The sequence below is a fragment of the Parambassis ranga genome, unplaced genomic scaffold (genome assembly GCF_900634625.1).
Source record: "Parambassis ranga unplaced genomic scaffold, fParRan2.1 scaffold_22_arrow_ctg1, whole genome shotgun sequence".
Lineage (NCBI taxonomy): Eukaryota > Metazoa > Chordata > Actinopteri > Ambassidae > Parambassis > Parambassis ranga.
The window spans coordinates 3567317-3592402 of record NW_021144778.1 but is presented as its reverse complement, the minus strand read 5'-3'; the positions used below and the strand labels follow the sequence as shown (position 1 = coordinate 3592402).

Here is a 25086-nt window from a genome sequence, read left to right as displayed (position 1 = left end):
GTCTGGCTCCAACACAGGTTTCAATGTGCAAGATGTCTTGCCCTCACATTCTTCTTCCATTTCCACTTGTCCTGAAACTTCGGCCTTCGCTGTCAACCTTCCTTTTCTTACTCACACTTGCCATTTTAGAAATGGGCAATAAAAAAAAAACACAGATCACTGGCAAACTGGGTGGTGAGAGTTTGACCATGTTTGCTGCCATCTTGTGGTGAAATGTTAAATATATATAAATAATAATAATTTTTAAACGTGTGATTTCATCCTGTGGACAACAGTACTGGTGGCATATTATGACATTATTGATTTTATGACAGAGGCTTCGGCCCAGTGAACATATGAACTGGACTTTTGGTCTGTTCTACAGGAAGAACCCTCAATGATAATGCACCAACAATCCCAACCAAAGAAAGGAACATAAGGACAGAAGAACCAAACAGGAAAGAAAATAGAAATAACTATTGTATATATAACCTAGAACATTTCACAAGAAATTTTGAGTGGGCCAATGCGCGCTCACCCACACTCTGCTGCCGGTCCGCCCCATTATATACCACCAAACCTCATTCCTGATCACCGGCATATGTGAAAGATGCCACTGATGACATTTCATGCTTTTACAGTGTTTCTGATTGGTTTTATATAAGGTTTAATAGGCCCTAAGCATTTCTCCATTCATTCTGAATGGAGAAATCCTAAAGATGTGGATGTGACTTTGGCTGCTATTTTATGAAGTTTGGTAAAAGACATGAACATGAGGACTCAGTATGATAAAGTCCAACTCCTTATGAGAAGTTTGCAGTTGAAATGAATATTCTGTGTAGAGGCATGCCAGATGATAGGCTTCCAAAGTTAGCTGGGTTTTGTCAGGGATCTCACCAGTTTCCCATTATTTCCTATGAGGGGGGTTAGGTCAGCTCAACTCAATATGTCAGAGGTCTAATGTTTATCTACATTTTACATTTTGAATGAAGGTTCTGTGTGAAAGCATGCCCAAACGCCATGCCTTCAAAGTTTGACAGTGATTTGATGCCTGTGGGGAGGGTTGATCGCAGTTTTTCTGGATTTTTTCAAACACTGCTTATCCGATCGCTACCAAACCTCAGAGGGTAGTAGTCCTGACCGGTCGATTTGATGTATAATTTGTAGGGGTGGCTAGCGCTAGTTAGCTGTGTAATGAATTAGAGGCTTTTATTTTGAAAATCAGTGTGTGTCTGTGTAAGTGTGTGTGTGTGTGTGTGGGGGGGGGGGGGGATGGGGACACTCCCTAATGCATGTTAAAACATGTTTAAGTGTTTTATTTTGAAAATCTACACGTCAGCCATATCCTGTTATTGTGCAGGGTCTTTTATTTTGAAAATCCATGTTTGTGTGTCTGTGTGTTGGCAGGTGTGTATAGTGTGTGTCTGCATATTTCTGGGTGGCTTGTGTGTGATTTGGAGGCTTTTATTTTGAAAATCAGATTGTGTGTGTGTGTGTAGTTGTGTATGTTCCTGTATGGTTGTGTATGTGTCTGCCTCTGTATGGATCAATACAGTGAAGTTACATTGGTTTGAATGAACCCAATGCATTGTTAATGGGAGCGGCCATCTTTGATGATGTCATCAGAGAAGTCAGTGAGGGCACCTGTGGAGGTTACCATGGAAACGGCTCCCTCAGTTTGCGGCTTCCTCCCTGGTTTTGTGACTTTTGCCTTTTTTTCTATCTCTCCCCATTCACCGTCTATGTCGTTCGCCCACTGGTTTTTTGCGATTTACGTGAAAACCGTACGTCGGAGCGGAAAGAAAAGTCATAGCACAGGTGTCCCGGTACAGCCGGACGTCCTGTAACAGTTTCAGGTCGCTCACATTAAAGCTGTGGGACTAGTTCTGCTGAAAATGTGTCCAGAAGAAGGAGAATAATACAGAAGCGGAATAAGTATTTACAATAGTAACAGTGGAACAATATCAGGATAGATCAGGAGGTCTGAGTCTGGTCTTTCAGTCCAGATCCTCCTCCAGACTCTGATGAAGGAGCTTTTGGATGATGCTCTTTATCCAATGATACAGTTGATGCTGCTGTTCTTCTCATGTTCTAAATGTGTCGTCTGTCTTTACTCACATTGCTGCAAATATCCAGTTTGTGTTTGAACACAAAGCTGATAGTTGTGTGTTTGTTCATTCAAACATTAGTGACAAAAAGTCTGATGATAAACTTTGTATGAATGAACAACACATCAGTCAGTAAAGACAGAATGAAGCCATCAGATGTGTCAGATGATAAACTGCAGCTGTGTCTTTTTCTCTCCATCAGATTTCTGTCAACTTGAAGTCGACACAAACTCGGTGCACACAAAGCTCAAACTGTCTGACAACAACAGGGAGGTGACACATGTAGAGGAGGAGCAGCCATATCCTGATCATCCAGACAGATTTGACTACTACTATCAGCTGCTGTGTAGAAATGTTCTGACTGGTCGCTGTTACTGGGAGGTCGAGAGGAGAGGAGGGGTTGATATATCAGTGAGTTACAGAAGAATCAGAAGGAAAGGAGGCAGTGCTGACTGCAGGTTTGGAGAAAACAATCAGTCCTGGAGTCTGATCTGCTATGATGGTGGTTACTCTGTCTGTCACAATAACAGAAGAACATCCATCTCCTCCTCCTCTGTCTCTGGCAGAGCAGCAGTGTATGTGGACTGTCCTGCTGGCACTCTGTCCTTCTACAGAGTCTCCTCTGACACACTGATCCACCTCCACACCTTCAGCACCACATTCACTCAGCCTCTACATGCTGGGTTCTGGTTGTGGTCTGGTTCCTCAGTGAGTCTGTGCTGTGTGTAGAAGCAGAGTGTGTGGAAGTGACAGCAGCTTCAACTTTGTGCTTTAAATGTTGATGATGTTTCACTTTCATTTGAATCACTGACTGTGATTTCAGGTCAGAACATGTTTTTGTCTTAGAAGCAGTGAAATGAAGAATGTGAAGCTGAATTTATGATCATGAACTTTGACATGTCCTCACAAATGAAACCCTTACATTAAGAAATGCATGATTCCATGTTGTTATGGCTCTGATATTAAAATGTAGTATTATAATAGGAGTTAATGGACCTAAGTGGAAAACACCATTTAAAACTGCTGCAATACAAACACTAATAACTCCAACTCAATATTTTGGATAAACTTTGACATGACAGATATAAAATAATGCCTGAGCCTCCCAACTTGTAAAATAACTTGTTTTGTGCATGTTTACATGAAATATTTGCATCATGCAATCTACCTGGCATTTAAAGCGTTAAACTCCTCCAATGATGTCATGTTTGGTAGTTCTGAGCAGTCCTGAAGTTGTTCCACATATTGATGCAGAAAAATATGAATCTGTTCAGTTTTTAGAGCAGTTTTTAGAAGCGGACATTTTTGTCCCTGATGACACAAAGGGTAGTAAATGTGTTTCCCAGTGTTCTGGTGATGGATCAGAAACATTTACATTTGAATTCTAAAATTTGTGTTGAACTGCCCGATTGCTCTTTTTCTCCTCAACCTGTGACGTCGGCGGAACTGCGATCACTCACCTGCTCCTGCCCGGGACGTTAAAAAGAAGCAAAGACACAGATGTAGCTGTGTCCCAATTCAGGGTCTGCATCCTTCGGAGGACGCAGCCTACGCGGTCTCAGGAGGCCGCGTCCTCCTGAGGATCCTCCGGAGGATCCTCCACCGTTGGTAAATGGGACGGTCTGGCCTTCAAAACACTTCCTGATTGTGGCGCGACGTCATAAATTTTGACCCGGGAAAAACAAAAGCAGTCACAGCGACACAACACGGACTACACAACAAGCGGGACAACAGTGTGGATTTAGACATTTGGAACACATTTGTAACATATTTATTTGTTGTTGGAGGAAGAGGAGAGGCGGCTCCAGCGGCAGCAAAACCGGTGACGGCTCATTTTCTTCAGGCTGGGAGAGCGCAGTGGGGAGGTGACGGTAAGCTGCTGTTTAACCATATTATTGATCATAATTAATATACCAGTTACTGAGCAAACGCTAGATATATAACCAGTAGATAGACAAATATGATTAAATGTAATTTATATTTTATTCAATTGTAAGACTTGATACAGGGTCTGTTTGTAATTTTAATACTTTAAATTAAATAGCTAAATGTGTAAGAACCCTGCAAATAACCCTGAAAGCACTGCTTTAATGTGTCATTAAGCATCAGGTCTGTCACTGCACCAGAGAATTACTGCTGGGTGGAGGAGAGTGGGGCTCCCTGCAGGACCAGCTGTCTGTCCTGGAGGAGGTGTACTGACCATCATCACCTTTGGAGGGTGAGGATACATATTTTATAGCTTTTCATATTTTAAGCTGTTTTGGAAGCCGCTCTGTTGAAGTTATTATTTTTATTTTTGCCCTTTTTAAAAACATCTTTAGTAACATGGCAGCCGCCGATCGTCAGCTCTGCAAACCCTGATGGACGATGTGGTGGACAGAGGAGACAGACACCCCCCTCCCCCAGATGATGTCCCACTCACAGCCAGAGGACTCCAAGGTCTTCACCGTGGCATCATCCAGTCCAGCAGCACCAAGGACTCCTGCTCAGCCAAACATTTATATATATGTTCTTTGTGAATAGTATTTTCTGCTGATCTTTATAAATAATAAACTGTACATTTTCATAATGCCCACTGGTAAATAGTTAGAAACTCTCTCTCTCTTGTCAGGTTATTGCTCCTCACGTTTTATACTATACCACAGTAAACAGTCCAGAAACAACATTCAATCAAAACGTTTAGTTTACAGCGCCTCGTATCAACAGGACGTCATATAAAACTCTTTTTTTATAGCATTTTAAAAATCCCTCGAACTACTGCCCTTTACTTACATTTAAATGTGAATTCGGCACTCCTGCCGGTGCCGCTCGCTTGGTCCGTCATTTTACTGTTGAAAAAAATGGGCCCGCAAAGCATCTTGGGATATGTAAGGCCACGAAGGATGGTAGCGATGCATCCTCCGAATTCAGGCAAAAGGAGGACGCATTTGAAGGACCCTTCGAATGTTGGCGAGTTGTGACGTAAGCGGCCTTAAAATGCGCACTCCGAAGGATGCAGACCCTGAATTGAGACACAGCTATTGACATAGCTGTGTCTCAAGAGGCTGGGAACAAAACCTCAGAATGAACTCCAAAGTAAAAAACCCAAATGTACAAAATGAAACCAAGGAAAAACACTAACCAAACCAAAATAAATCCAAAAAGAGAGGAACAGGAGGACGAACTGACAGGGAGGACATGACGGCAGGCAGCCACAACACACAGGTACAAAGAACAATGATCCAAAGAGGACAAAGGGAGCACAGGACTTAAGAAGAGGAGGGAAACCGAGACACAGGTGGAAAAAATTAGGGAGGAGCAGGTAATCACAGAGGCGGGAAACAGAAGGAAGGTAAGGAAGAGACACATACAAAAGAGGTCAGGGCAGGAAGGATAGTAATACAATCAGGAAATAAGAATAACAAAAGGCAGGCAAGAAAAACCACAAACAGAGAACAGAAGTGACATCCACAACAGTCCCAGGTTAAAAGCTGTGATGAAGCACTAATATTGTCCCAAACACAGCAGAACTTCATAGAATTTAATGGCATTTATTTGTCAAGGACAGCAGACTGTCTCTTATCACTATTATAACCATTGATATGAAAAATATGTTGATGCTGTACATAAAGGTCTCCAAAAATATGATGGTATGTGAAGCAGCTTTGAAGGAGTCAGATTCTCTTAAATTAAGCCATTTTTGTCAGCACAACAATGTCATTATCATCTTTTTCTAACCTGATAGCAAACAGTTGTTTATTTACACAGCCAGCTGTTTTGGAACATCATTCATTTGGAGCTGTGTCTCTGTCCACCTGGTGAACGTAAGCCCAATATTCACTCTCCTTTGGTTCTATGTTTTTTTTTTTTTGGTTTCTACATCTGCCTCTCTAGCTGCCAAATGCTCCATATGTTCACCAGGCAGTTGCCAATGCTGTCTGTCAGCTCCTGCTGTTTGCTGCTGAGTAGGTAAAGGAGGGAGTTTAGAGCCAAGTCTCTGAAAGCAGCCGCCTCCTGTGGTTCAACATAACACGGTGAAATCAGCAAGAGTAGCAACAAGTCGTACACTGTTATTTTAAAAAATGTCTACCACAGCTGCTTGATGTGCGCGACCATTAGGTAAAAAATAAACTTAGCCTGTCAAACTTTGAAAATTGTTTCATGATGTTCAATCAGATAACTGATCCGCACATAAATAGTAGTGTTTTAATGGTACACTCCTTTTACCAAGGAGAAAGTGCTTCATTTTATAATTCAAAGGTAATTGACACTAAGTGAGAGGGAGCTCATGGTCCCAAACAGCACCATACTGTATGGTGGCTGGGACAGGTCTAGCAATCCAGATGTGTACAGCATAACTGCGAGCCTAAAACATACATGCAGACTGCATAAGAGTGGAATAAACAGATGATATACATTTACAGCCAGGTACTGTGACAGTGTTGTTACATCACTTTATACATTTATTCATTCATTCATATTTATACAAGATTTACAGAAATCACGAATCACGAGGGATGGTGTAGTCGGCCATGTTGGGAAGACCAGAAAGCACACAGCAGCTCAGCTCGCTGCGGCCGACGTTCATGTCACAGGCCTGAGACCACTCATTCGTCTCACTGTCATAGTACTCAACATTAGAGGTTCTGCCCCCGACAACAAAGAGCCGGTCCTCAACTACTTCAATGCCAAAGTTGCAGCGGGGGGTCATCATGGAGGACACGTTGCGCCAGGTGTTGGTGTGAGGGTTGTAGACCTCAGCGGTCTGCAGACAGCCTGTTCCATCGAAGCCACCAACCTTTGAAGTCAAAGATGAGAAGAAGATGCATCACTTATCAATTCAATTGTCATAAAAAACTAGCTGCTTTAAACCGCTGATGAAAGCTGGTCACACATTTCTTTCATGCACTTACTGCATAAACATGGTTGTCGTATGCAATGACTCCTAGTCCTCTACACCGGCTGGTCATGGGAGAGATCAGGGTCCACTGGTTGGTCTCTGGGTTGTAGCACTCTGCTGTTTGCAGGTACTCATTCCCGTCAAATCCACCACATATGTAGATCTGAATACAAAAAGGGGGGGGACAATAAGAAATTGTCATTTTTGTTGGCTCAAACTGGCAGCAGTGTTTTGTAAACAGATCTTTCTGTTCTCTGGTATGTTCCACTGTGTTCCACCCACCTTGCTGTTGAGTGCTGTGCAGCTGGCGTCACTCCTCTGCTCATGCATGGGTGCAATTTGAAGCCACTGGTTGGTTTCTGGCTGGTAGAACTCAGCACTGCTGAAATGTGTGTGCTCACCATAGCCTCCCATGGCGTAGATGCACCCGTTCAGCACAGTCACGCTCACATAACTGCGGCGATAGTGCATCGGTGCCACCTCTTGCCATGTTCGTGTGCTCAGGTCAAACCTGCACACACTATTCATGGCTTTGGACACCTGGTCAAAGCCACCAACACAGTAGACATACCCACCGAGGTAGGCTGCACCATGACAGGCACGAAGAGGCTCAGAAAGGTTTGTAATGTTCATCCAGTGATTTGCACATACGTCAAATGCCTCGATTACATTAGTTATACGTCTGCTGCTGCTGCTCCAGCCTCCAATGGCCAATAGGATGGCAGAAGGCAGACGAGGCTGACCGAGGATTCTGTCTTTGCATTCGATGACCTCAGAGACCATGGCCTGGCACCTCAAGTTGTCCATCACCAGCTTATTGGACAGCACATGACTCTGTATGTACTCTGTAGGCATCATGCTCAGCCTGACCTACAACAATACAGAGAAGAAAGAGGATATAACTTAAAAGTCTGTGTCAGAATAAATAAAAACACATAAAAAAATCATGGTTCCTAATAAAGAACATCACAATAAATACAACAAGTAAAACAATAAAATAATGGTCAGTTATTTGAAATGCTATTAGCAACCGGAACAAAGGAGGTCTTCATTCTCTTTGTTCTACATCGTGGCAGTCAGTCAGATACTGAGCCCTCTTTGAAGTCTTATCTTTAATATATTTTTTCATTCCTCTCATTACTCTCCTCCCTTCATCTGTCATAGTATCATTATCAGCTTATTGATTGTCTGAGTTGCATTAACCTGCACACAAAGCTTATGCAAATAGCCAGCATTACATGTATATGCTCCTTATTAGTTTATGTACTTGTACTGATAATAATAAATGATTATAAATGCTTGTGCCAGCGACCAGGTTTAACAGGAGGTTTTTGTTTTCTTATATTTTCATTTCTTGCTCTTTCATAGGTAGGTAGGAAAAAATCCGGTACACGTGTTTCGGTTCGCAGCAGGTTCAGCTGCAGGCAGAGCAGAGAGACCCACAGCACTCTGCGTCTGACCGTGCGCAAAAGCTGCCAAAGGTCCTGTCATGGTTTACAGAGCGGGATGTAAATAGCATATTTCAATAGAAAAATAAAATAAAAACACGGACATCAGTAACTTTAGCTTAACCTAGCGTAGTCATAGAGTTCAGTCTATCCTACTAGCATGTAATGAGCAAAGGACAAAGCAACACACGTTCTCTGTCCGACGGTGTGTGTCTGTGTGTGTTTGTCTGTGCATGCGTCTGTGTGTGTATGCACATCGGGCCTCTGCACAGACAGCAGCGCAGAGAGAAATGACATGCTGCCGTGCAGATATCACTCAGGTAGTCTGTGGTGCTTTCTATTATCACTCATCAGAACAGATGATATTGCACCTTCTGGCCTATAAAAGGGTAAAGGATGGCTGTACTGACCATCATCATGACATCTAATAACTGATAACCCTCTATTGGGCTGAGGTTGGCTTCAGTCACTGTCTTGAAATAGATTAACCTATAAAGGGAAAATTATAATGTATAATATAAAGTACCTTTGGCAAGAGAAGATCTGCGTATCCTTCTCGTTCCTGAGGTTCATGTGTGATCCACCGAATGATGGCCTCAAACACAGCTGCCTCCTGTCTCACATTGAGGTTGTCACGGCTGATGATGTCACTGACATCCTGGGCCGAGAGCTGCAGGAACTCTTCACCGAAAGCCACTTCCTCAAAGTGACTGAGGACATAGTGGAAAGCCTTGAGGTGCAGTTCAGGGGCATGGTAGGTTTTTGTGAACTGCCAGATGCCGATGCAGTTGTCTGGGCAGAGCGTCTTTTCAAAAAAGTTGCAGCATATTTGCACCAGCTTCACTATATTGAGGTAATCAGCTGCCATGAAAAGCCTCCGTGCATTGGACTCTGTCACGTTAACAGAGCCGGTGTATGCAAACTCAATGATGAGCTCCATCATGTCTGAGGATAGGTCAGGAATAATGTAGACTTTCTTGTCAGGTTCAGACCAGCGTGTGAAGAGAGCTCTGAAAGACACAGAAAAAGTTCCACAACATTATACACCACTTTGATGCATTTCAGTTTTTAAAACAGATACTAAAATGAGTCACTAAGTCACTGGTGGATTTATGGGTAACTTTATTCAACAGTCTAGTTAAAGGTCTAAATCTGCTTGCTGTAACATTATCTAATTCACTTATGACTTCTAAACTATACATCAAGTTTAAGTTTAAGATAAAATAAGTTTGAGCCTATAGAGGGAGAAATCACTATTAGATGCTTTAATGTCAACATGTCAAACATGTCCTATCATCCAAGTCCCACCTGGGGCCAGCAGATTAACACACACTTGTTCACCGGTTGTTTTTGTCATGTTCAAACATTAAGGACTGCTGCTGCTTTCTTTATGAGGTCAGGCTGACAACATTTTCCCCAGCAGTTGACTAGTCATCACAACAATATCAGCAAACACACTGAAACACTGTGAGCTATAAAAACAAGATTGCAGTGAATCTCCAACACTCACATCATTTTGTCTCCCTATGTAAAGGTTACTAACACATTCATTTAAAATTGAGATAATCAGTTCACCTGAAGTAAGGGGTGCAGTTCGCCAAGATGACTTTGTGGATATTAAAGTCAACCTCCTCCACTCTGATGACGGCGTCACAGAAAAGCTCCTGGTCAAGGAGATCCTTGTAAACTAATTCCCCGTCTTTTTGAGTCATGTTGACTTTGCAGACTTTATATGTCTCTGTGTTTGTTGCCTGTCTCCTCTCAGTACGTAACAGAAGTTCAAAGACACACTGCGAATGGAACTCTTGTCATCAAAGCATTTCACATCACCATGGAGACATGTTAACATGTTGACATTTAAAAACTACCCATCATGCATTGCACATGTGTTTTTAGCTGATTAGTTTGATTGCCGTTGCTAGGCAACAATCAAACTATTGTTCTTCACCCTCTTTCTTCTTTCTTATTCTTCCATACGTTTTTTGGCGCAGCGTATCTTCAGCATACATTCACTGATTTCAGCCACATATCAAAATGTTCATCTCACAACTATATGAATAAAATATGAATAAAAGACTGGCAGTCTTGTTTCTCCCATCCCAACTCCCTCTCTCTTCTTTCTTGTCCTGCTAATTCTGTTCTTCTCTGCTAAACTTTCTCTTCTTTTTTTCCACGCTATCTGAAACAAAACAAATCCAGATCCAGCTTGTGTATTAGGCCACACCGTCCTTTTCAATCTGTTCTTCTCTTTCTTCTTTTTTTCTTCAAGTGATATAAACCCTTTCAAGTTACATACTTTTCAACAGACCTATAACTATTCAAGTGATATAAAACAAAAAGTCTGTCTACACGATTGTATAACATTAATCCTCAGGAGACCCTCAGGACATTTTGTGCCATTTCATTTTTCATTTTCAAGACATTTTAGGTGTGTTGAAGGTACATAGCTCAAAATTGCCAAAGGATATTCATTTTTAACAAATTTTTGAATTTTAGCCTCGGTTCCTTAAATTAGCCTATAATGGCTGTGCTATGCAAAAACTCACACATTTGTCCCTCGGGACAAAACGTGCCCCATTGAAAACCATTGAAACTGCCATTTTTGACCCTCCATTTATCTTACAACATAAAACAACATAAAATATGCAGTTCTTTATGTCGAGATATCATTTTAAACTACAGGCTTCCAAATTTTAATTTTTATATTTGTCCACTAGTTGGCGCTAGTTTTTCCCATTCAAACCATGTGGCAAAAATTCATAATTTTTATTATTTTCTGCCACGGTGTCTTGCTCCTGAATTTGTAAACTCACTTGATAATGATGTGCGTGTGTGAATGTGAAAGAGCTTTTGTGTGCTGGTTGTAAGCACCTCTGTGTGTGTGTGTGCACGTGTGTGTCCAGCTTCAAAGGTCTTTCCTCTTTCAACAGGTATCAAAAAAACTGGACTTTGTTCTGGTTGTTGCTCAGGTTGTTCATGCAGGTGCACTGCATCTAAGCAGCAGTAGAGCAGCAGGAGTCATTTTGCAGGGGTCATTGGACATGGAAAGACACTACAGCACACAGGAGGCTCTGGAGATAACTATGGACTGTGAGGGTACAAGTCAACAATTTCAACTGGTAAATCTTATATTTAAAAAAAAATACACACTCAACAAATACTGTCCGAACACAAGCCTGTGGCAAAAAACAGCCAATTACATGTCCCCACCACTGATTGACAGAAGAACTGGAAGATCATTTCTTTCATTAATTGTGTGTGTGTCACAGATCCAGCTTTGTGTTGTGTATTTTTTATCTGATCACAGAGCAGAAGATCAACAGTCACACAATCGATGAAAAGTGTCAGAAGGTTCACATCTTCAATTTTGGTCTTTGATGGACATAAGTACAAAAATAATAATAATAATAACTTTATTTATAAAGCACTTTTTTAAACACTCAGCTTCAAAGTGCTGTACAATAAAATCCAAGCAGGAACAGCAGAACTTGGTTAAAATACCATCCAGTAACATTCATAAACACAAGGTGAGTCAATAAGACGTAAAACAATTTAAAATATTAAAAATAGAATAAAATACAAAATAATGATAAAAATAAGAATAAAGCATAAAAACAATTAAAAAGCAATAAAGTAAAACAATAAATGAATGGATAAATGAACCAGTTTATGAAAACGCTAAACAATAAAAGTGAGTTTTAAGAAGAGATTTAAAAGAGGTCACTGAGTTAGCCTGCCTGATTTCCTCTGGCAGGGAGTTCCAGATTTTGGGCGCATATGCAGCAAATGCGCGGTCACCTTTTGTAATTAGCCGGGTTGTGGGGACTGATAGGAGGAGTTTTCCAGAGGATCTCAGGCGGAGTTCAGGCTCGTGAGGGGTTAAAAGGTCCTGCATATAGGAGGGGGCGAGGCCATTTATTGCTTTAAAAACCATCAGTAAAATCTTAAAATCAATTCTAAAACTCACAGGGAGCCAGTGAAGGGCAGCTAGAACTGGTGTTATATGGTCACTTCTCCTTGTATGAGTGAGAAGCCTTGCAGCGGCATTCTGTATTAATTGTAGTCTGTGAATGTTATGTTTACTGATACCAGAGTAGAGGGCGTTGCAGTAGTCTAGCCTGGAGGAGATTAGTGCATGTATAACTGTTTCAAACAGAGGTGGGGAGAGGAATGGTCGAATTTTTCTTAATTGCCTTAGCTGTGCGAAACAGGATTGAACAACCTTGGTAACTTGAGTGTCATAAGAAAGTCTGGAGTCAAAGATGATACCCAGGTTGCGGGCCTCAGTGCATATATTTTTAGACCAGGTGCCAAGACAGGTGGAAAGGTGGGCAACATAGCTGGGGTTGGGGGTGGAAGGTGTAATGATAATAATTTCTGATTTAGCATCGTTTAACTGTAGGAAATTGCTGGACATCCAGTTCTTAATTTCTGTTAAACAGGACAGGATATGTGAGCCATCAGAGCTACCGGGTGTGAGTGGTATATAGAGTTAGATGTCGTCAGCATAACAGTGGAAGTTAATATTGTGTCTGTGCAGGATATCACTGAGGGGTAGCATGTAGATAGTGAAGAGAAGAGGACCCAGTATGGATCCCTGGGGCACACCACATGACAGGGGGGCGGACACTGAGGATGTGTTACCCAGTATCACAGAAAAGGACCTGTTTGACAGGTATGAGTGGCTAGTGCCACTTCACTGACTCCAACAGTGTACTTCAAACGGCTGATTAAAACATTGTGATCCACAGTGTCAAATGCGGCGCTGAGGTCTAGGAGGATTAAAATTGAGTGTAGACCAGAGTCAGCCGCCAACAGAAGGTCATTTGAGACTTTTACAAGTGCCGTCTCCGTGCTATGCATGCTCCGGAAACCTGACTGGAACTTCTCAAAAATGTAATTATTATTCATGAAAGAAGTTAACTGGGAAGCCACAACTTTTTCTAGAATTTTTGATAGAAATGGTAGCTTAGATATCGGTCTGTAATTACTTAGAACAGCGGGATCGAGTACAGGCTTCTTTAAGAGAGGGCAAATGATGGCATGTTTGAGAGAAGATGGGACAATGCCAGAGGAGAGAGAACCATTTACAATGGCTAGGATACTGGGACCAACCGTGTGAAGTACATCTTTTAAAAACCAAGAAGGGATGCAATCTGAGAGGCAGGTGGTAGGCCTTAACTGCGTAACAATGCGTTCCAGTGAGGGGAGTGAAATTTCATGAAACTGTTTTAGAGCGAAAGGGGTGGAACAAATATCTTTTGGTTCGACAAAGACAGAACGGAATTGTTTGCGGATGTCATGGACTTTAGTTAAAAAATAGTTAAGAAATTCACCGCATTTCTCAGGAGAGGGTTCAGCAGGCTCAGTCGCAGGGGGACTCAGAACAGAATTTATTGTTTTAAAGAGGATTCTGGGGTTGTTTCTGTTAGTTGTAATGATTTTAGAGAAATAGGTATTTCTAGCTTCTTTTACAGTGTGTTGATATTTAATCATTAATTGTTTTAGGGCGACCAGTGATGTGCTTTGTCTGTCTTTTTTCCATTTCCTCTCAGCTCTCCTGCAATCTCTTCTTATGTTCCTTGTGTCTTCATTTAACCAAGGCAGGACTGTGGGCTTTAAAACTTTACATCTAGCCGGAGCTATGGAGTCTAGAATGTAGGAGCAGGTGCTATTAAAATTACTAACCAGCTCCTCAACTGTGCTGCCGTTTTCCTTTTCAGATTCCCAATTTTCAATAAAAGCTTGGCAGAAAATCGGGGCAGAGAGTGAGCTCAGAGGGCGAGAGTGGATTTTTTTGATAGGTTTATGGTCAGGAAGGAGTGAAATTTGGAACTGCACTGCGCTGTGATCCGTGACAGGAAATGGTGTTAGGGATACTTGTGTTACGTCAACACAGTTTGAGATCACCAGATCTAAAATGTGACCTTTGCTGTGGCTGGGGGATTTTACATGCTGGTTCAGATGAAAAGATTGTAGCAGTTTAATGAAGTCGGAGGCAAGTGGAGAAGAAGTAGGACAACAAACGTGAATGTTAAAATCCCCTAAAATGATTACCCTGTCATATTTGACCATAATGATTGATAAAAAAATGTGCAAAATCCTGAATAAAACCCGAGATTAGTTTAGGAGGTCTGTAGATTAGGACACATAAAAAAGGCAGGTTGTTTCTTACAACAAAGGAGAGATATTCAAATGTGGTAAAGTGGCCAAATGAAACTGGTGAGCAGGTAAAAACGTTTCTGTGGATAAGAGCAACCCCTCCACCCCGACCTGTTAGCCTTGGCTGGTGAAAGAAAGAATAGTTAGGTGGGGTTGACTCAATGAGGGGAGCATGCTCTCCAGGGGCAAGCCAAGATTCTGTGATGGCAAGGAAGTCAATTTTATTTGTCATGATAAAATCCTGGCAGATGAATGATTTATTACTGATAGATCTTATGTTCAGTAAACAGAAATTTGCTGAGTTTACAGCATGGGAGGTGGAAGGGGTGATTTTTATATTAATGAGGTTTTTTTTCGCATGAGTTTTTAAAAGGGGCCAACGGTGCCGACTGCCTCTCAGATATTATAGATGGGATGAATGAAACAGCATCAGCCGCAGCAGGACCCGCATGATCATATAGGGTGCTGAGACTACTCGAGTCATAAAACTGCAGCGGATCATGCTGTGCTGACCATCAGTCCAGGCTAAAGGCAATAAAAACAATAAAATTATGATTAAGTATTTTGGAACCACTTATGTTGAGATGTATGCCATCCTGTTTGAAAAGGTCTGGTCTAGTCCAGAAAGAATCAAAATTACTAATGAACCCAATACCAGTGGCAGTGCAGAAATTTTTTGTCCAGTTATGCAAGCTGAAGAGACGACTGAAACGCTCAGGGTTATGGGATATAACAGGGATGGGACCCGAGAGGACACACCTCCTCCCGAGACTTTCAACTGTGGAGACGAGAGATTCTAATTCATATTGTAGTTTCGTGGATTGCCTGGCCATGACGTCATTACACCCTGAGTGCGAGATCACCGTATGCACAGATGGATGCATGTCAAGGAGAGCTGGGATGAGTTCAATAAAATCCGAAGTTTTGCCTCCCGAGAGGCAGTAGGTAATGCCACCAGGAATGCTTAGATGACGGATTATTGAGTCTCCAACTACCAATATCTCAGGGGAGTTTGAGTCCAGACTGTCTTTGTACACTGCAAGCTTTGCGTTGGAATTAAACGTGGTCATTAGCGAGGTGGGAGAGTGCAGGTGCGCTGGGTGATTAGCCGGCTCAGGTGTATCAGCGAGAGCAGGAGGGTGCGAAGAGGAGGAAGCAGCTCTGGCCGCAGCGGTTTGCTGTGGGGAGCGCGGTGAAGACACCGGACTAGGTGAAGAGCGGGGCTGCCTCTTGGTCTGTGGCGGTGATAACCGGGGCCGTTTGCGTTTAGGAGGTGCTGGTGAGAAAGATAGAGAGGAAAGTGAGTCTGAAATTAGACTGTCCCGGTTTGGAGACGAGCGCTTTCGGACCCGTGCTGCACTGCTTGTGTGAGGGGAAGGTGGTGGTTCTAGCTCTGGGGGAATCCTCGCTAGGGGAGAGAAGAAGTTTGAGAGGGGGGTATCCTCATTGCTGGCGCTGGATGTGTCGAAGAGCGGTAGAGAGAGTTTCTTTTTCTTTGTTCCCTTCACAACGGACGACCAGGAGGGAGCTGAGTTTAAGCCAGGGGCATCAGCGACTGATTCTTCCGGAGCCGCTGGCCGGGGCTGTCGGTTTTCCGGAGGTTCTAGATTTGCCAGCTGGGACCCCAGTAACGCCTGCCGCTGAAGAAGGTCCTCGATAAGCCGTTCCAGGGACTGAAGTTCCGATTTCAGGTCGGCAAATGTACTATGTGGGGCCATCAGTAACGCTGGGGAGGGAGACAGCAGAGAGAAAACGGGCCAGCAAAGTGACAGTAAAATGCCAGGGGATGCACAGGATTTCTTTTCCGCAACCCGTGATGACAGAGAGGAGGTCGGACAACTTACACGCCAGGGCTCCAGAAGGAGCCCGCAGCAGTGAGAGAGCAGATTTTGATTGGAGGACTTGTTTAGTTGTTATTAGATGGAGACTTACCGGCGAGGGCCCGGAAAGCGGGCCCGTTGACAGAGAATGGCTTGGGTAAGTCAGTCCAATTTCGTGTTTCTCGTAGAATCCGTGAAAAATGCAGGTAGTATCAATCCTGAGTTTGACATACGCCGAGTAAACACACGCCGAGTAACACACGCCGCGCACGGTGATGAAAAAAGTATGACATGCATGAAATACATCATAGCTGACATTTAGGCAGCTCACGGCTACATCACTCTGAACACGTCCAATCGCAAGTCAGGTGCTGTGGAAGAGACAGAGACAATTTTAGTGTTTTGGCTTCATTTAAATTGAAATGTCGATGGATGGAAACCACCCTCTGCTAGAGAACACTCCTTTATGTTCCTGTCAGGGTCTATGCAGTCCTCTTCTAAGAAGCTGGATAACTCTTTGACAAACTGTGAGAAGCTGCAGGAGGATCCTGGTGATGTTGCTGTGTACAATGTGCATAAGCAGTGTGCTGGCTGGAACAAATGATTAGACTGCAGCTTCTGAGCTCTGTGACAGCTCACCTGTCTGAACAGAGATCCTGATCACTGCTGTCTCCATGCTGGGATGATGAAGGACACCTGTACAGCAGAGTGATGAGTCAATGAGCACCAGCTGATCAATGAACACAGCTGCACTGCTGCCTGCACTGCTGGGCCAGCTCTCCTCCTGCAGCGTCCTTTCTGTCTGAATGCACTTCTTTCTTCATCAGTCTTACTATATCCCTACAGAAAGAAAAAACAATAGCAGGGTGACCTTGGTGTCAGTGATTTCACGTCTGAAATATTTCAGTGCTGCTGTTAAAGTCTTCTTCATGTCTCAGTCAGTTATAGCTCAGTCCAGGCTTTTATGTGCAGGTGTGCTTGTTAGACGACACAGAGTGTGTCTGACACTGACACCCTCACTGACAAACTGTCCGAAGCAGCACTTGTGTGAAATCAGCCTGTCCAGTTAGGATCAACACTGATAGTGAATCAGTTTCAGCTGCTGTTGTGCAAATGGAACAGACAACAGGTGGAAATGAGAGGCAGTGATCAAGACAGCCCCTATAAAGGAGAGGTTCTGCAGGTGCTGACCACAGACCAGTTCTCTGCTCTCATCCTTTCTGCCTGATGTTTGATCACTTTGGCATTTTGTCAGTGCTCTAGCATAGGTAGAGACACTCTCAGTCTGTCCACATCAGTGTCAGTGAAGATTTCAGATTGTTTATAAAGTGTTCATTCTGGAGCTGTTCCACATTTGTTGTGGAAAATTACAGTAAACAATGAAATACTGTGAGAAAGTTATGTACTGTGTGATGAATAAGGTCCTTGTATTCTATTACAGTGGATTAAGATTATTGAGGACATCTACTGTGAATCTGTCGCTGTAAGTTACATTCTGTTATTTTTCTGACCAACTAAATGAGGTCTACTCCCAGGTTACGGCAGGATTAATCCGATGGATAATCGGTCCAGTCCGTAGATACGTGGAGCTTCCCCTCAGGTAGGCCACAGCCGTTCTCTTGCTGGCGCCTCCAATAATCACTGCTTCGGTCGTCGATCGCTATTTTCTCCTCCTGTCGCTTCCGCCTCTTCTCTCTCCTCTCTTTCTGGCCTCTCGTGCCCGCTTTCCCATGAGTCTTTTAAACCCATGGAGGTCGTGACTAGGCGGCACCTTATCCTTAAAAAAACTCAATTAAACAGACCCAGGTATCTTTTACACATACAATGGACAATCTACATAGCATAACTTACAAACGCTAATGTCACCTCGACTATGCATTTGCTGGTATGCTTGACACATTTACAGTGTCACAGATCCCCCCCCCCCCAGCCTGAGATACGGGAGGCTGAACCCCATAATAGGGCTTCAGATTAACTACATTCACTGAGTCAATCTTTTTAACTTGGTCATTCCATTGTACTTGATAATTCACAGGCCCTAATTTCTTCATCACAGTTGCTGGTCCTGACCATTTGGGCGCTAGCTTAGATGAGAAATGTTCTGATGCACTGGAGAGAGGATGGGTGCGCACCCAGACCAAGTCTCCCGTCAGGAAATGTGCACCTCTTCTGCGGGCATTATAAAACTTAGCTTGTCTGGTCTGACACCGTCCAACTCTCTGTTTTACTTCTTCATTCATTTTCTGCTGTCTTTCCAAAATGTAGTAGGTTGGCTGCTGAGGTGAAGGTGGTGGGTTGATGAGCCGCTCCAGGGGTCCCTTCTCTTAATTTTCTCCCCAGAGTCAACTCAGCAGGTGACCTTCCAGTTGTTTCATGGTAAGCTGCGTTACTGGCAAACCGGAATTCTTTGATCCACTGATCCCAGTTTTTGTGTTGGTTTCCCACGTAGGAGGCGATCATCGTTTTGATATTTCTATTGGCCCTCTCAGTGAGGTTGGCTTGCGGATGGTAGCTGGTGGTGAGTTTATGGGTCACTCCCCAGCTCTTACAGAGGTTAGCCATTTCATGACCGGTGAACTGTGGCCCTCTGTCCGAAACCAGCTCCCGGGGAACTCCAAAACGAGTGAAGATTTCCTCCTTTAAGACTGTTACAATGCGATGCGCCTTGCCATCCTTCAAAGGAAATAATTCCACCCACTTGGTGAAATAGTCTACAATGACCAACAGAAAAACGTTTCCTTTTTTACTTCGAGGAAATGGGCCCATGAGATCCAAACCCAACTTTTCCCATGGCTCTTCCACCGGAGTAGGCTGCATGAACCCAGCAGGTTTTTTATTTTCGGCTTTATAGGCCTGACAGGTACAGCAATGTCTGACGTAATCCCAGATGTCCTTCCTCATTGTGGGCCACCAGGCGAACTCGAGGACTCTTACTATGGTTTTCAGCCTCCCTAGGTGCCCACTGAGTGGATGATCATGGAAATATCCCAGAAATGACTTAATCAGCGTCTTTGGTACCACCAACTGGTACTTATCTCCTCCATCCTTCGTAGGGGACCTCCGATATACCAGTCCTTGTATATTAATAAAACTCACTCTATCCGGTCTACTGAGGGATGTATCTCCTCTAACCAGGCTGACTATCTCAGGCTCTTTTTCCTGTGCCTCTCTTATTTCAGAGAGGGAGGTAGGTAGGTCTGTGGAGCTGCAGCTGGTTTTCACTGCCACACAGGCCAGACAGGAGGGAGGTGCAGCTGATCTGGACAGAGCGTCAGGCACAATGTTGTGTAGTCCTTTCCGGTACTGTACTTTGAAGTGGAATTGTTGTAACTGTAAAATCCACCGAGGGAGCCTGGAAGAGGTTTTTGGGCAGTTAAAGGCCCATGTCAAAGCCGCATGGTCAGTGTATACTGTGAAGTCTACTCCTTCCAAATAGTGCCTCCATACGTCTACGTCTACTCAGTGGCCGCCGTCATCTATTTTGTGTCGAGTTGCAGCTTGCAATCTTAACAACATTAAAGAAAAATAATTATAGAAATAAAGTATTTACAAAAAACAGGACACGATGTCCACATCTTGGACAGAGAGGAAAGGTGGTTTGAAAGAGGAGTGGTTCTGGGTTCCTTGCGGCAGCAAGTGACTCCACCACTCTTGTCAGAGCATCCAACTTTGCACTCAGTTCATCAATGGCCTTATCTTTGCTTTTTCCCTTGTTGTCAGGTGTCTTTGGAATGTCTTTATCAGATTCAAGATGGACAGAGTGAGCGTGAGTTACCTTTTGGCGGGGACACTGTCCCAGTCTTCGCTGTCTCTCACTTTCGTCACTGGTTGCCTTATTAGTCTGTCTTATCAGTTCTTCATCAGTGACAGTGTAGTCTGCTAATAAAGGCTTGAGATCATTACGGACATAACTGTACTTTGGGAGCAGTCCCTGGCAGATAGTACGTAAAAACACATTCTGGATTGTGCGGGGCTCATATTCAATGTCCAAATTGTCTTGTCTGGATGCAAACATAACTTTCTGTTTTTCCTATCATCCTGTAGAGAAACTGTTGGGGATTCTCATGCTCATATTGTTTTGTGCTCATCAATTCCTGAAACAGCTCACTGCCACTCTTCTCACTCAGGTGGGAGCATAAAAAGCTTTTGAGCTCTGTGAGAGTTAAGTCATCCTTGTTGATTAACATGTCCTTAAACTGTCCGGGTTTGATAATACGAAGCACCCCTTGGATGATCTCCCCTTCTGCATAACTTGCCTTACGCCCCTCATCTATCTGCTTGCATAGCCCATGGTAGGTGATGTCTGCTGTATTGTCCCCAACCTGACCCCCATGCACTTTAAATTCTCTGCGCTGAAGGAAGGAAAGGTCCCTTAACGAAACTATACTTTCAGGCACACAATGTTTTGGATCTGTTGTGTTCTGACTATGCACTTGGACCATGGTCCCCCCAGGTGGGAGTGCTGTAGCAGGAGATGTAGGTGTGTACTGTGTTGCTGGTGTGGACTTGAACTCTCGGGCTGTCACAGTAGGTGTGTGCTCTAATGTCAGTGTGGCAACCTCTTTCTCAACTGTGATAGGCTGTCTAACCTCATAGGTACGCCTAGAAATGAGTTCAGTAATCAAATCTTCTATAGATAGCAAATGGGAGACCCCTTGGTCTTCTGATTCAACCAGAGTTTTACAGTTCAGATAAGTACACACATAATCAAAACAAGTTTCCTCATCACCTTGGATTACCTTAGCAGGATCAAGTTCTGGTACAGGTGTAATGTTCTCGAAAACTTGGAAAAGTTCTTCAACAGTCAGTGTGTACAGACCCATCTTTATTTTCCAGGTCAGTTTTCTTCTCTCACTGTCCTCCATTGTGAGTCTTTCCTTCAATATCACCTACTCGTGTCCAGTCAACTGAAGCAAGCTGCTCATGTCCAGCCCAACGATGGTCCACCAACACATTCACAGTCTGGTCGCTCCCTCTGTCGTCTGGCTGCTGCCTCTGGCTCCAGTCTGGTCACTTCTGGTCTGGGTTCGTGGTTCAGGGGATCAGCGCCTCCTCTCGGCCGACGTCGATCCCAGCGGTGCCTCCAAAATTCTGTTACACGCCTCACATAAAGCGCGGCCTGTAGCAGATGTGATGTCCTGTTTTATGCAGGTAAAATATGGACAGGAGACGTTAGCTGTTTCTGTGTCAGCAGGCTGTATCCGTCTTTTATTAGACAATATTATTTCTCTATCCGTGTTTCTCTTTTCCTCTTATAAAATAATATTTAGCAAAATCTTTTGCAATTCCAACTCAAGTCACACATAACTCAATCTTACAATTTAACACTTGCATCACAAAATAAATGCACCATGAATGCATAGTGTACACCACTGGCATCTACACATAACCAGATTTGGCATTCTGTTTGAAAACATAAACATTTCAGCTGTCAAATATTGCTGCACATTGCTGTTATAAAACGTTTCAGATTTAGTCGAAAGTATATTACAGTGAATTTCACACTGTAAATAGCCCACTTTACAGTTTACTACAACACAAAATATTCTTAACGTTCAAATGAACATATTCAACCATACTAATATAACAGTCCCAGCACATTTACAACCTTTCAAAATGACACTCAATAATAACTAAATCTGTCTGTTGAACTGGTGCAAAACCGCATAGACATTTGCTCCATACACTCATTTAACTAGAGCTAGCAGGTAGCCATTTTAACCAGGAGGCCGCATTGTGTTTATGTAACCCGGGTGTAAATTGCAGCCCCAATTTTATTTATGTATATTTTCTTCTTTTTCTTTTGTGGTTAATTATACGTCAGGTATATGTATTATATTTGTATTAGCACTTCATAATGATGCCCATCAAGCATTATGGTGCTGTGACCCCTTTAAGATGCCCAATGCTCAACTCATTGGTATGGTGGGCGGGGAGTTCAGCTCAGTTAGCACTGGTTGAACATGGAGGTCCACGGCACACGTGTCGCTCTGCCTCGCCTGATGTATTATTGTTTTCCCTGCTAGGTGAGCATTGGTAAAAGACCACAGTTTGTTTTGATTTGATATGGATGTTTTATGTCATTTATGCTAGGTTAGCAGTAAGACAAAGTTTGCAAATGTTTGTTAATGGCAGTGGTTAAAGTTAGCTGTGTGATAGCCGCTATGCTAGGCTAAGGTCATTACTGTGTGTTAGAATACTGTGTTGGGTGAAAGAATTTATTCTGCATGGTGTTAACATGCAGTGTGTTCAGATATATAAGTATTCATGTTTATATGTGTTTATCGCTTAATAATGTGATTTTCATAAGTGTTTATGTGTTAGGAAATTTTATAGAAAATCAAAGTAATTTGAGGATACTGAATGTATTAATAAGTAATTTCATAGTATGTCATATAACTTTGTTTTCTGCAGTTCAGGCTGTGGCAGATGAGATCAGTTGTTTTTCTGCTCTCTGGAGAGAGCTCCGGTTGGTACGAGATGGTCATAAATTCAGACTAAGGACAGCAGCACCTTTGACCTGATAAAAGCCAGATTCTAAAGGAATGTGTTTTTCTCCTGAGTACCCAGTTTTATGGTCACCCCCAGATTGGACTCACAACCTATGAGATTTGAGGAATTGAAGTTTTACCTTATTTGGCAGTAAACACTAATGGTCTAGTTGCTGTATGAACCAGGGTCTGCAGGGGGGCGGTAGATGCCCCTGTGGGCCGGCAGGCAGGAACGCCCATGGGGTATATCAATGTGTGAATTCCATGTCCAGTTGTTGTTGCGTTGTTCGTTGTTGCTGTGTGGTTGTTTGTTCTTGTTGGTTGTCCTGTTCTTGTGTTGTTCTTGTTTGGTTCTGTGTGTGCAACAACCCAGAGCTCTGCGACTCAGAATTTGCCTCATTGTTTAATAAATTATAATTTTGAGACCAGAATTTATCCGCTCCTTCCTTACAAACTAATTCAGGGGGTGATCAGAAGGAAACAAGGGGATTTTAACCCCGACAATTTGGCGCCCGAACAGGGACCTGGAAGGAGTGTGGGTCAAATGACATCTTGCCTGACTGAGTGACTACTGGTGGCCACAATAAAACAAGGTAAGCAGAACCTGTTTAACCAAATTCTGCACATTGGACAATCTAAATTAAGTAGTCACTGGGATGGGTACGGTGTTTTAGAGTTCAAATTGTAAGAGGCAGATTGTAAGTCTTAATAAGTGAAGTAAAATGAGATGAAGTAAAAGAAAATGAGATGAAGTAAAAGAGAAAATGAGATGAAGTAAAAGAGAAAAAGGAAAAGTGACACTGAGAGAGATATTAACCAATTAAAAATAAAAGAATAAAAAAAGGGTTAATACAATAACGTGAATGAGCGTTATGTCATTGGGAGTGGCATCCCCCACTATGTTTGGACGCGAGCATAGATAAGCTCGGTTGAGAGCCCGAGGGAATTTGATGACCCCTGAAAAGAAAGAATGGATTGGCAGTAATAGAATCAAAGTGTGTTAAATGAATGAAAAAGTGAAAAACTTGATGTAAAGATTGGGCGTAACCAGAACAAAAGCGGATTGGCAAAAATAACGATTGATTGGCAATAAGTTTAAAATGTTTTAAAACATTGGCAATAAGTTTCAAATATAGGCCTAGGTAAATTGAGAAAGCGCTGTATTGTTAAGGAAAAGATAAACCGGTGATTTGTTGTCTTGTCTTGTCGTGGTTGTTTTATGTACTCCGCGCTGTCGGAGAATTGTTGTGTTTGAAACTGATTCTGCGCTGGCAGAGAAGTGAGTTTGTACAGAGTGTTTGTTGTAAGTTGAATGAGTGACATGTATGTGTGAAAGTGTGTTTAAGTGAAGGTGTGTAACTCTGTTGCCAGAGTCACAGTGAGGGATAGAAGAAGGCACATATAGAAGGTACATTTTTAACATACAGCAGGTACGCAAGAAGGATTTGGTGAGTGGTAATCATGTCTACGTGGAAAATAATTGATGAACAGATGAGTAAGATGTTGAGCCATTGCTGCGGACAGGCAGGACCAGAGGGACAACAGAAGGCTGCAGCTAAGATGGAAGCAGCAGTGTGTACAGCAATGACAGGACAGGGAGTGAAAGGAGATGATAAAAAGCCACTAAAAAGTGTGATTGCAACAGTGGAGAATAGAGTTAAACTAGAGAGAGAGAGAGGAGGAGATTATTAGATTATTAGTGTTAGAGACAGTTGAGTTGAAGGAGGCAGTGCAGGCTGATGAGAGACGTAAGATTCTATATCAGGCATATCTGTGCTGCATAGATGATGATTGTAAGGAGTCTGGTAGTACCACTGACATTAAACAGGAAGTAGAGAGCAAGGGAACTCAGGGGGCGGAGATACCGTCCTCCCTATTCACCCGCCTCTGCTGTAGCTTCTGCTTCGCCTCAGACCCCACTTCCTGGGATGTACCCCATCATGACTGTCCCTGATGGGAGGGGGCGAGTAACAGACAGACAGACAGGAGTGAACTCTAGTCAACCTGGTGCCCAGTAGCACTGGTACAGACAGGCAACAGAGGAGGGGCTTCCCCTTGTTGCTTCAGCAGGCCCAGAAAAATGACCCTGATTTACCAGGAAGTGACTCTATTGCTTGGGAGAGACATGTTGTACACCATATGAATCTACACACAGACACAGAGACCATGGAGATGAAAAGGCTGCAGACACAATTATTA

At 43.1% G+C, this 25086-nt stretch overlaps 1 protein-coding gene across 1 annotated transcript in view; it reads left to right on the top strand.

Annotated features, from left to right (window-relative positions):
* Positions 1 to 22357, top strand: part of LOC114430300 (NACHT, LRR and PYD domains-containing protein 12-like) — a 31666-nt gene extending 9309 nt beyond the window's left edge. The window contains exons 7-8 of the mRNA XM_028398604.1: positions 2290 to 2795; positions 22295 to 22357. Of these exons, the coding sequence (XP_028254405.1) occupies positions 2290 to 2795; positions 22295 to 22357 (569 nt within the window). The remainder of the gene's footprint in view (positions 1 to 2289; positions 2796 to 22294) is intronic.
* Positions 22358 to 25086: the final 2729 nt, after the last annotated feature.